Here is a 13530-nt window from a genome sequence, read left to right as displayed (position 1 = left end):
CAAAAGGGTAGCCATATGTTGTTCGGGGTATATTCTGAACTACATGGTGTTCGATTGGATATTCTAAAGTACAGAGTATTCGAAGAGATATTCGGAAGTACAAACGAAACTTACGGTTATTTTGGAGGACATATTCGATAAGATATTTATTGTGAAGTAAATGGCGTATGAAATACTGATACAGGGGTGCGTCTTTTTACCCCAATGAACCCCAATGATACCCCAATGATACCCCAATGAACCCCAAAGATACCCCAATGAACCCCAATAATACCCCTATGAACCCCAATGATACCCCAATGAACCCCAATGATACCCCAATGAACTTTGAAATACCCAAATGATACTAAGTATGTTCATAATTGATACACCTAATGAATTTTATGTAACAACATATTACACAAATGAAATTTCATCTACGTGCCGTTTTTTCACCGATTGGGCCATATCTTGTAATGGGAAATGATTATAATTTTTTTAGCTAAAATTTGACTCAGAGATTGTTTGTGACCTGTAATTATGTTCTGGTGGGAGCTTTGGTCATTTGTGCTAGTTCAACATAACTTTAAGAAAAAGAGACATATCAATTCTTTTCCATTAGAGAAAGACTTCAGTTTTGATATTTTCATTTGTGAGCTTGCTCGCAGTACCTCAAGTTTCGTAAAAAACCCCAAATAAGATCAAAGTACATTGTATAGATGTATTAAATTATACAAAACATATCCCCAATATTAATAACACAAGGCACCTTTAACGTGTCGGGTCTGATTTATAGATACTAAGCCAGTAAATTGAATATATAGAGCACTGGAAATGGCTAACATGGATTTTTTAAAACCCTGCCAGCTCCTCTAAATATTCAGCCATTGTTTGGATTTTTTATTTAAATTTTAAAGAATAGTTTTTTTTAAAAAGAATTAAGAAAACTTTCGGTCAAAAATGAACAAAAACAAAAAGGAAAAAAAAACCCTTGATATTAATTATATACTTGTACGGTGTTTATTCACACGCTTGCGCGGAAGATCTTTTAACTATGCACACATTTAGTTTCATTGGGGTATTAATATTTCAAAGTTCATAAGGGTATCATTGGGATATCATTTGGTATCATAGGGGTATCATTAGGTGTATTTGGGTATCATTGGGGTAACATTGGGGTTCATTGGGGTATCATTGGGGTTCATTGGGGTATCATTGGGGTTCATTGGGGTAAAAAGACGCACCGCTGATACAGAGCGTTTATAAAATTTTGATGAGGTATTTTGTTGCAAAGGGTGTTCAGGGGATATACATGTATAGTACTCTGAAGTACCGTTTTCTAGGATGGTTCGATTATGTGGAAATACAAAAAGAAGCCAAAATTGGAACATTGAGTTAACAGAAATCTTGTTTTGGTTCTTGGTTTTATAGGTTGGGATCAAAATAAGGTTTATATCACCTTGCTTAATATTGGCTTATTAATAATAACATACACCCAAGAGAGTAAACATATTTGCAGCACTCCTGTAAATTATTAATGCATCAACAACCATGCAATAATAAAGCTAAGGTAGGTTAAGTCGGAACTGTGGAGATATTTTCATAAAAAATACTTTTTAACAAATTATTTATTTAGTCTATACTCTGTCCCGAGATATCCTCGAATCCCATTTTGCTTTTTTACTCGATATTTACAAATACCTCAGGATTCAAATGATGTTCATTCAAAAGTATGAAATTTTTTCCAAGACTTTTCCACTGAAACGCACCCTTTAGCTTATTGGGCTTCAATACACAGTTAAGAAATGTGATGTCTGCAGGGATTTTCTATTGCAGCAGACCCGGATGATAACGTTGAAAAATTGTGCGAGGTATTTCGAGTGACTTCCGAATGGATGTAAACATTCCCAATTATAAATCTCCGTAAGAAATCTGTTTTCGTCTTGTGAATTTTCCAAGTGAAAAATGGTAATGCAACAATGAAGTTATCTCGAAAATTATCCCTTTCATCGATTTCAAATGCATTTCTTTCACAGGTTTGTGTATTTTTTTTATTATGGAATAAGGAATCATTCTTCGAGTGTTCTGAGGTGATAATTTCGGTCGGGGCGAGGTCAAATCCAATAACGCCCTTATGATAAATTTGACCACGCTCCGACCGAAATTATCACCTCATAATATTCAAAGAATGATTCTTTATTTCATATTATTTCCAATTTCTACACTTTTAACCAACATTAATTAAAGCCACTATTTTTTCATTTACTACGTTTTTCGGTTATGCTATAAGACACGCGCATCTTGTATCGCTCATCTTTTATGAAATTATTGGGTTTTAGGCTTCAAAAATTGATTCGTAATGTTATCAAAGACAAAGACATTAGAAAATGTAAATATACAATTATAGCATTTTGATGAGGTCAATACATGGTAAAACAATCGACCAATCATATGCTTGGAAAAAATACGATGTTATATTAAAAGGCATTAGATATAGTTGGAATAATGAAGGTATACTGTAGCAACAAACATTTATTTGGTCGATACACACTTTTTCGTCGTTCATTATATTCCAAAGGGGTTTAACAGGCTTTGTGCGCCCCTATTCTTCTCGGTTTTTATAAGATTTTATCAAATTTAATCAGAAAGTTCGTCACATTACCACAAGAAATCGAATGGTTTTAGAAATGTATATATTTATCTAGGCTGGTTCCGAAGGCCTTCCGAAGTTTCGTGCTTGCACTTCGGAAAGTCCCGGGTACGAGTCTTATTTTGATTTGTTAAAATAAAGATTATTTCGTACAAAACGATAGAAAAATATCTTTATTATCAAACTTCTTTGAACAAATAAATAAAACTTTCGGATATCCACAAAGGCTGTCGAACAGTATTTACAAGAGATATCAAATTATGATACGTATATGTTAATTAATGTCCCTTTTTTAAATACATGTATGTACATGAAAACCAAGTAGAATATGATGGTTCGGATTGGTCAAATGGTTTATCCTTTGTATGATACATTAATTTTGCTTTCTTAAAACAATCAGGCATTGTTCTATTTTTAGTAGTCCTCAATACATAAGATATCTATGTGGCATAGTCTACATTCATTCCAGGGGCACCAACGTAACTTCTGAAAAGTGCAGTGGTTGGAGACCGAACAAGCAGTATACATCTTCAAAAGACAACGGTTGCTCTGGGTGTTTGGTTGTAATCTTGAAGTTCTGTAGTATATTGGCCACAAGAGAGTACATAAACATGTCTGCTACGTATTTTCCTATGCAGTATCGTGGCCCTAAATTGCATAAAAATGTTCATCACAAAACATTTGAAAACTATTGATACAAATGAAGATTTCTTATAAAACGTTTTCCTCATTAGAAACCATCGACCACTTTGCGTTATTGAAATGCATAGAGACTCAGGGTTTGTTTCGGGGCCAACAGTTGCTTTATATTTTCAAAGTCGGATAAAATTCTTATAAAACTGAAATATATGCCAATATTTTCAATTTATTACAATAAAATTTAAAGTGCACCTGCTCCATAAGGACTGAAGCACCTCTCTGGAAGTTGCCCCTCCAAATCGATCCCAAGAAAGCGGTCTGGATTAAAGATATCCGGATCTTTCCAGACTTGTCTGTCCCGGCACGTAGATTTGCAATCGATCATCATGAACGTGTCCTTTGGGATATCGTATCCCCCAACCTGGATGTCCTGTATCGGACAGTGGAAAACCGTGAAGGGCACTGAAGTCAAACATCAGTATTAACACAATGAATACCATCAAAGAGCATTCTGATTAGTAGTCTACAGAAACCGTACACAAAACACGCAAAACTTTTAAACTTGAAAATTCAATATCAACAGTAAATATGGATAGTAGGGGTCTATATTTACCCCTGTATGTAATTTTTTACCAACACATAATTTTGCACGATATTTGAATAGCGGTACCCAATTCCTGTTTCTAAAATGCGTCAAAACATTAACGCGAGACACAGATTTTACAATAATAAACTAATGATTGTCATATAAATTACATGTACAGGGATTTGTAAATTATAGGCTCTGGGGGGGGGGGGTCTATTTAAAAAAAAAGGAAATAATATATCTCCATACCCGGTGAATACAATCTTTGAATTTCCTTGATGGTTGCCACGGTGTAAGGCGTCCTTGACCTATCCTGGGATTGTACTCTCTGACCTTGGCCAATCACCTGTCGTCACAGAAACAAACCCTCTAAATCAACGTACGTGTTAAAGTTAAATATTTGGTCATTTGCAAATAATGACATATACTTTCAAAATTACATCAGGGTCACTCATTTGTGTCAAGAAGGGAATGTGGTCAACAAATTACCCATAAAATCTACATTAAAAATTTTAATACGATATTTTATCAATAAACTTTTATTTAGTTAAAAATTATGAAATATTTTAAATAAAAAAAATTCCCACAACCTTATACAAAGCTCTTTTTCCAAAGGAGAATAATAAAACCTGAAAAGGCCACGAATATTTGAATTTATATATTTGAATATAAAATTTCATTTTGTTCTGGTTGTACAACAGGATGACGTGTCTAATAGTAAGATTGTGATCAAAACCTCAATTCTATTTCTTCTAATATAAAGATTTCAGACCCATGGAAAGATTACTTAAATTAAAAAAATCAACTTATCTTTACATATCTCTTAATATTACATAACCACGGGCACTTAAATACACTTGGATTAATTTATTTTGCATGTGCTGGGTAAATTACATATATGTAAAATGTGGGAATATTTCAAGCGGTAACAAATTAATCAATCAAAATTAATTCTGTTTTATTTTCACAAAATAAAGATGTGGGAACAGTTTCTAACAATAATAAGGGACACTTGTTATAAAAAAAATTGAAAATTCGTTCTACTTTAAATAAAATAATTAAAGAGAGTGGTTCTTAAGAACTATCAGCCCGAAACATTCTCTTCATTTTATTCGTTAAATTTCAGTTGCAGTGCAGTTTGTCGCAGTACTCTATAGGCGACGTTTCTGTAAATAATAAGATAAATCCATGTACTACAAATATATAAAAGTTATTATCTGAAAAGATTTAAGACCCATCGTAGTCGAGCTCACCTCCTTTTGACAATTGCGCCTTATACTATGCTAGATGATTTATCCGGATTTGTGCATTGATTTATTCAATCCAAACTGTTTTAAATCAGGGTTTAAGGCCGCACCAATATTTCTTCTTCGTCGAACATCAAATGCAAAAATAGCACGAGCGGGCGAGTGATTAGATAATAGAATTTATTTTTTTCGTGGGCAAAATTTTTAGGCGGTAAATTAATAAAATATATTTTTTTCTACTTGTTTCTGATTTATAAATTAAAACTTTTTAAAATAGTATTTTTAAAAAAGCGGAAATAGAACAGAAACAGCGCAGAATTTCCTGGATGCGGGAAATTATTGGTAACATTATTTGTATAGTTTTATTTAGATACGAGCGCGCGGGGTCCAACGAACAAGAAATTAGATTGGTGTGGCCTAGAGGGAAATTCTAGTATATACAGTTTCCGAAAATGTTGGATTTTGTTTCTTAGCAATTGACAATATAGGTATTGTATCTATCGGTTTGTTCATAACATGTATACATTTTATAACTGCAGAGGACTAGTTCAAATTGAGAAACGCGATGTTTCATCAGACGATCTATTTTTAGTCCAATGTAGAGAAAATCAAAAGTTATATGGACCCCCTAGGTCACGTGCAGGTGAATATTATACAATTATTGCTGTTTTTTAGGGTCAGTTCGATGATTTAGCTATACCCAAGAAGTACGCTCGTTGAATATTGTACTTCGAGGGTAGTTAAATCATCATATTTACATTCTACTGTGTTTTTCCATTAAATTTGTTGATGATTAAATGCCTAACTAATCACTGCGTATGAATTAACATGTAATTTACATAAGTAGTTCCCAAACAGTGATTTCTATGTTATCTGTTAAAAATATATTTCATACATGTTGTCAAAGCACCATGTTTTACAATTATTTAACAAAAATGTTGATTTTATTGTTAAAAGCAAAATTTCAAGAGTTATTTTTCATGGATTATATTTTCATCCTCATCGATCTCAACTCAACAGTCGAGTGTGACAACCAGTTTAAAACAGCTGTTCTTGCTGTTACGTATTTACTCCCTCCGTGATCTGCAATTTGTATCGATTTATTTCAGTAAATAATTGATTTCATCAGTAAGGGAATGTAAATATAAGCATTAAATGATTATTTTTGACGTCGTTGTGTCAATACCTGCCTTCAGTTAAAGGTTTACAAGAAGAAAATGAACAATTTTCATACCTTTCTTGTTTTAATACTGTTACTTTAGCTAGCCTTCCTAATTTTCACCGCAGACTGAACTTCTAGATAGGTTGTGTATTTCGATATATTCATGACGTTCTAAAAACATATCTAAATAATATTCGATATATTTTGGCATATTTAGCTTATATTTCATAGAAGTTAAGAAAAATTTAACCCCAATTTTGGCCTAAAATTAGCTTATTTCATGCTATACCTCAATTTTTTTTATATGTGACCCCTACTTGTATTACTTTTAAATTAGACATTAAATGTATGTCTATTTGTATGCAAAGTTTTGGAAAGATGACATTACTATAATTTTTTTTATTTGCGTTATAATTTGATTACTCCAAATTGTGTAACATTTGTTGTTGTATTCATTATGTACTGGCCTTTGAAGCCACCAGTAAAGCAAGAATTTTAAAACTTTGACTTAGATTTTACTTTTATAGTCACTTCTTGTGTTCAACTTCATATTGTATTAAAATCATAACTATATAATAGTTCAAACTATAAATATTTGTTTGATTTCTTCAAATTATCAATTTTCACGTCAAATTTTAGCAAAAATTTCAGGAAAATTATCATTTCTAAAAAAAAAAAATGGCATGTGACATGGGTCACAAATAAAACAAATGAACATTTTAGATCCCCATCTTTATATCCAAGAGGTTTTCGGATGATTGACATTTCTATTATTTCAGGTGCCAACCTTCTTAACTTTATTGTTGAATAATTGTTAAAAATGGGTTTTTACAACATGTATGAAATATATTTTTTAACCGATAATATAGAAATCAATGTTTGGGAACTACTTATGTAAATTACATGTAAATTCATACGCAGTGATTAGGTCGCTACATTTAGGGGCATTTTTATTTAAAGATCACATAATTTAATGAAAAACACAGTAGAATGTAAATATAAATACTTACATGGTTTAAAAAAGTGGTTTAAAAAAAATAATATGACTGATCCGGATGTTAAATGGATGTTCATGCATATAAATTATTTGTACAGTGATGTACTTACCAAAAAAAAAGCAAATTTCTTTATTCGTTCAAATGAGTACATAAGACGATAATTCCTCTTGACAAACCTGGCGCATTTCCGATCTACATTTGGACTGAACTTCCGGGTACTTCACTAGCGCCATCAGTATCCATTTTGTGCTCATAAAAAGATTAACTTCTCCCGCTGAAAACATGTCAATCAAAGTCTGTAGGAGGTCGGCTTCTGAAAGTACACAAAGTTTACTGAACTGCAAACTACACACAACTGTTGAACAAAATAATGATTATCCTAGTTAATAAAATCATGAAGTGATTGCTCAAATTAAATTTGGTCAAAACGAAATGCGTTTGCTTTCAATATGTATTTATCTATTTGTGATAAAAGTTGGAGTTAATGTTTAACATCCCAGCGAGGATCCCAGCAAGGATCGGTCTTAAACGAAATCTTCATGGCACATGGTGAAATTACAACTCACTGTAATTTCATACACAAGATGTTATAGAACTGGCACCATAATTGATTTTTTTCTGTTGTTTTTTTTTAAAGGTTTCAAATTGGTTAATTAAGAAGTATTATTGACCTGACCATTCTGCTAAATTGGTGGATACAGACATCTCTTTTTTGTGACTATTGGAAGATGTGATTTATTATGAGGGTCATATATTATGTTCTTTACAACAACCTTTAATTCAATCAAAAGTCCGCTATCAATCCATGCACATTTATTCGTTAACTTACCAGATATATCGTTTTTCGATCCTTCCTGTTCGTAGTTTGATAAATAAATCTGAAGGAAATCTGTCGGCGGATCTTCGGGATTGTCTCTCTTTTTCTGAATTATTTCTCGGAATCGATTGAATAAAATCTCGTGATTAGCAGCAGCTCTGTTAATCTAAATTTAAATGACGATAATAAATTTTGTTTCTAATAAAAGCATGGTATTAAATTACAGTAATCTGATTTTAATAATTTCAAAACTTTTACACACTTTTGCCCGCTCAAAATTGGCCAAAAATGGAAGATAGTTTTCCGGATTGCCTGATTGTGTGAAAGCGAACAATTCTGCCAATCTGTTCCTGATTTCATTCATACTAGCTGGATCGCCGTGACCGTGTCTGATTTGAATAAAATGCATGTATTTTTCATTATACATGTATATGTTTCCGATTTATCTTAACATGATCAAAATCATTGGCTTACAGTGTTTTTGAATTTTTTTCTTACATTTTGATATTTTTTCCTATCTATTACTCCATTAAAGTATTTTCTAATACTTGTTCAGCCTGATTCTCAAAATCAAAACAAAAGTCTTATTGCATGTAGTAATACAGTATTCTTTGTGTTTGACTTATCAACAAAGTTTTGAATGTTTTTTTTGGAAGTGCTATAAAATCTCATGTCAATTTAATTTTAAAATGCATGCAGCTCTTCATACAAGAATTTGTAAACTGCAGTCCTTTGTACTTATCTTATTTAATTAATTGTCCCGATACAATCAACTTTTTTTTTTGAAGACCATAAGGCATTAAAAAATACAGAGAAAAAGAGGGATCAGTGCCCATCCCTTTGAGTGGGGGCGCATTTAATTTGACCTTTTTACAGTAAACATGAAATTTTTCCTGCATTGAAATTCATCGCCAGTTTTTCTAACCAATCAGGGTATTTACATCAAATATTGTAAATTATGCAAAATGATCAAATTGAATATGGTGATTTAAAAAAACCAGTTATGTAAAGCTGCATAATTTTTTGCACTTAAAACTAAAATTTATCTGAATATCAGACTTTTTATAAATCCAATGTAATTTGTATAGTTATGCGTATTAGAGAATTTTGCCTTTAAAAAATTCAAATTTTTTCTGTATATCTGCAATGCTTTACGCTGACACTCAATCGAATTAGTCACTATTGAAATCTAGATGTTAAACAGAGCCTATACATAAGCATATCACAAGTTATAAGTTTGCGTGCATAAAAAATATAAAAAGAGTTTGATTTTTATAAATGTATGAATTTATAATTATTTTTGCTCTAGAAAACCAGCACGAAAATGTAGTTCCCGTCAAACCTTTCCTGTTTATTAATTTTGGATTGAATTTCTTTAGGAATGTTGTGTAATAATGAAATAATGATATTTCTGTGCTATATATTTACAAATATATATCAATACTAATTTTAAATGCATGTAAAATGATCATATGTGCAAACTCGTCAAAAAACTCTAAATTTACATCAATGATATATGATTCTTTTTATTTGTCTTAATATGAAAATTAACCTTTTTCCCAAAAGGAAAGCAGAAAGAAAGTTGAAAGAGGTCTTTCTAATAAGAAATTCCAGATCGTAGGCAGACGACGTGTCTTTGACATGTGACTGGAATACGTCATACTCTGCCGCTAGATAGCGCTGTAAAGACGTAACTACACGAGAATCTTCCTGTGCCGACTTCAGAATGTCTTGCAAAGCCTTCCATGTATCACCGTTGCTCCATAAAATACCTTAAATTGATAAGGTTCACAATAAACGCTCTATACCATGTACAAAATCAGACGCTTCATAGTGTATCGACCAATATTTTAAATAATATGTATATTTCAGACAGAAAGAAAAAAGAAGTCTGTCTGATAAGAAATTCCAGATCGTAGGCAGACGATGTGTCTTTGACATGTGAATGGAATACGTCATACTCTGCCGCTAGATAGCGTTGCAGAGACATCAAAACATGAGATATCAGAACGTTTTACAAAGCCTTCCATGTATCACCATGATACTTGGTATTGACAGGCCGATAATAAAAGCTCCATATTGTAACCAAAATCAGTGCTTCAATTATGAACTGTGGTTTACCGAACGCAATTTTAAAACGTATGCACTGTATTGAAATCTCTGTATGCCAACATAACCATATCCAACATTCAATAAATTAATGGATATTACAATCTTAGTATCACACATTCCAATCAAAGACTTTTTTCACAATGTATTAATCTAAAATAAATTATAATTAATGGACATAAAAACTAAGAGCGTATAAAAAATAGTCGTATAAAATAATTTCACTTTTACAATTTTTGTTTTATTGACCTGTTTTCAAGCATAATTATTCACCTTATTTCAAAAGAATAAAAGAGACAGGAAAGAGATAAAACTCAAATAAAAAAAATCCTAGGCCATCCGACACCCCTCCATCCCCCTCCCCCACCAAAAAATACAATACAATACAAACTCATTGATTGTTTTTCATATTAGTTAAAGATTCAGTAAAGGAATGATGTCGCAGTCAACACTTTCATTATGTTCGTAATTTCCTTCCCTATTCCTTGTTTGACAAGATAATCACTACCTTTATCCTAGATTAATAAAAACGGTCAAATTAAGTTCAGATCGACAAGTTATTAATACCTATTTTTCAGGGAGCAGTGAAGGACCCCCTCCCCCTTTTCAAATGAAGCCTCGATTAGGCCGAGGCCATAATACGTTAATGCCTCTTTTACAACTTTTAAAACTAGTTTGGCTTGTTACCGAATTTAAATGCCTTCCTCCGCTTTAAGGCGTCTCCACTACCATTTTATACAGTAAATCACGCTTATAACGAGGGGTAAGGGACAGGCGATTTTGCTTCGTTGTAAGCGTTATTCGTTACATTCATTAAGATTACAACATATATATGTAATTAAGTCACTAGGAATGAAAATCATTTCGGTCTAAGCGTCAAATCTTTATAAGCGTGTTAGCTATAAACGTGTTTTACTGTAATTATCAATCAGATTCCAAAATTGGATCTCTCAAAATTTCAGTGGTTTTGTAAAATTGCTCTTGGATAAAAAGTAATGTCGATTCAAATGTATCATGATACTTCCGCTAACAAACGTACCTTTATGCCCCTGGATCCAACTGATTTGTCAAAATCAAAACCTCAAAAAGTTATAACAATCTCCTGTCATTGTATAAAACAAGACTAGAACAAGGACAGATGTTGAATAACAGTATTTATTATACTTTCATGTTAAATACTGAAATCTGATTGGTTTAGACGCAGTTGATAATCTGTTCTATTACCCTCAGCGTTAGCAACACACTTAGCAACGGGTAACACAACGAATTGTTACTATGTGCGTACGGTTCGCCAAAGAATTCACGTAATTCATATATAAAAGTACTAAAGTTTTCTTTAAAATTGAGACATTCAGTATAATAAAAATAGATAGTGCCTGTTTAGGAGGGTAAGAGTTGAAATTGACACCCATCGAAAACCATTGTCAATTCTGCTTCACTCGGTTGACAATAGTTTTCTCGGGGTGTCTATTTCAACTCTTACCCCCTAAACAGGCACTATATATTTATATAATGTATTGAGTCAAAGGTCATTTTAAGATAAATAGATATCATTTATTGTACTTAACTTTCCCTTTGAAGATCTTATTTGGAATGTACATCCAGTTCGGGTGTCTTGTGGTTAAAGCTCCGTTTTTTACTAAGATTTCATGAGCATATTTATATCCAAACACAAACACAACTTCATGGACCCCCATTTTCAACCTAAAGACATCGCCGTATGTTTTTCTAAACATTATGATATCGTAATAAATTCCCTTTTTTCCTTTGAGCTGCAGAAGATTGCCAAAGATTGGCCATGCCCACGGCCCTGGGGGTAGACGGTACCGTTTCCGCGACATTGCACGTGCGGCAGCATACACGCATACTGCAATTGAAGAAACTCCGAGGAAAGTCCAAAGATCCGAGAATAAAGCCGCTTGTCCCTCCATGATAACTGTGTTATCTAGACAATTAAGTGTCAAAAAACATCACACAAAAAAAACACAAAACGGATGCATTTTAGTTCAGTGGATACATGTACTTTGTACAATTTTAATTACAAAGTGTGAGTAAATCATTAGTCAGAGCCTGTTTATCCACATGTTCCGAGTACACCTATTAGTCACTATTAATCAAGAAGAAAACATTTTTTTTTTTTAATTAAAGCGATCTTTAAATTCCATTATAATAATCAATATCATGTTGCGTATGCAGTGTGCATGTTTAATTTGAATAATATTTACTTTTTTCTTTTTTTTCTTTTTTACATATTTCATACTTAGTGTTCATACTGTCGTATAAGATTATTTAGGACCCGATTTGTAGCACTTGATGACGACCTCAAAATTCATATTTGTTAATTTAAATTCTGCTGGGTGATACCCGCGCAAGCGCAAGAATTAACACTTGACACATATGACATTATTATGATATAATGCTTAATAAGTTGAACCATTTTTTTGTTCATTTTTGTATCACTGTCCAATTTTTTTCCTTAGAACCATTTTAACAAGACCTTGGACTTTCAGTAGGACTAATTATCTATTTCTTGCGTCAAAACAAATTAAAAATGATGCTGGTTCAAGCGAAATTTACACCGATTGCGTAGACAAAGCTCAAAAGCCAGACAAATCTTGTTGATTTCAAATGGCCATATCTGAGTGGCCAGCGATGAAATAGACAGACTTACGTCACATTGCTTCTAACACAACTATCCAAAGTCCAAGCTCTTGTTAAAATGGTTCTATCTTATTCTTTAAAATTGAATTAAAAAAACAAACTGCATTGTTAGATATTTAGAGCAGCGGGCAGGGATCGATAAAAAATCTACACTGAAATGGATAATATATATATAAACATGTAAGTAGCCTTTATCCTGTTTGTCGCAGCTGACTGAAAAAAAAAACTTTTTTCATTGTAGTTATTTCAAACAAGTGAATTTGGTTCTTTAGGTCAATTTTCAATAAAATTTCTATTATTTTGTCCCAAATAAGAATTTCAGATAAAGACTGATTTGAAAAACAATCTGGGGGGGGGGGGGCAATTCCCATTAAACTTCCCCATTTTACTCATACGTCATTTATCCATATAAACGTAGAATACAATAATCTGTTTATTAACCATTAATGTTAACAAATTAATATCTAAGGTTTACAACCAAAATGTTTTAAAACCATGTCAATTGTGTATTGCCTCAAATGTTTGACTAAACTGTGTTTTCTAGGCTAATGTGAGGTACATGGTTCTCTTATTTGGAAGTACTAAAGATGCGAGAATATGGTCCTTGAGTCCCTTAACAGAAATCCTGTTTTAGTGCTTGGTTTTATAGGTTGGGAAAATGAGGTTTACCTCACCTTAAAGT

General features: G+C 32.4%; 1 protein-coding gene across 1 annotated transcript; it reads right to left on the bottom strand.

The window, feature by feature from the left end:
• Positions 1-2783: 2783 nt before the first annotated feature.
• On the bottom strand, positions 2784-12354 carry LOC136269544 (cytochrome P450 2B4-like). The gene is made up of 8 exons (XM_066084971.1): positions 11758-12354; positions 9631-9853; positions 8341-8467; positions 8091-8244; positions 7438-7574; positions 4104-4200; positions 3521-3730; positions 2784-3277 (listed from the first exon to the last, which is right to left on the bottom strand). The coding sequence occupies exons 1-8, from the start codon at positions 12116-12118 to the stop codon at positions 3090-3092; spliced, it is 1497 nt and encodes a 498-aa protein (XP_065941043.1). The 5' UTR covers positions 12119-12354; the 3' UTR covers positions 2784-3089.
• Positions 12355-13530: the final 1176 nt, after the last annotated feature.

This window comes from Magallana gigas, chromosome 5, assembly GCF_963853765.1.
Source record: "Magallana gigas chromosome 5, xbMagGiga1.1, whole genome shotgun sequence".
Lineage (NCBI taxonomy): Eukaryota > Metazoa > Mollusca > Bivalvia > Ostreida > Ostreidae > Magallana > Magallana gigas.
Note: the sequence above shows the minus strand (reverse complement) of the source record. Positions and strands in the feature narration are given on the sequence as shown.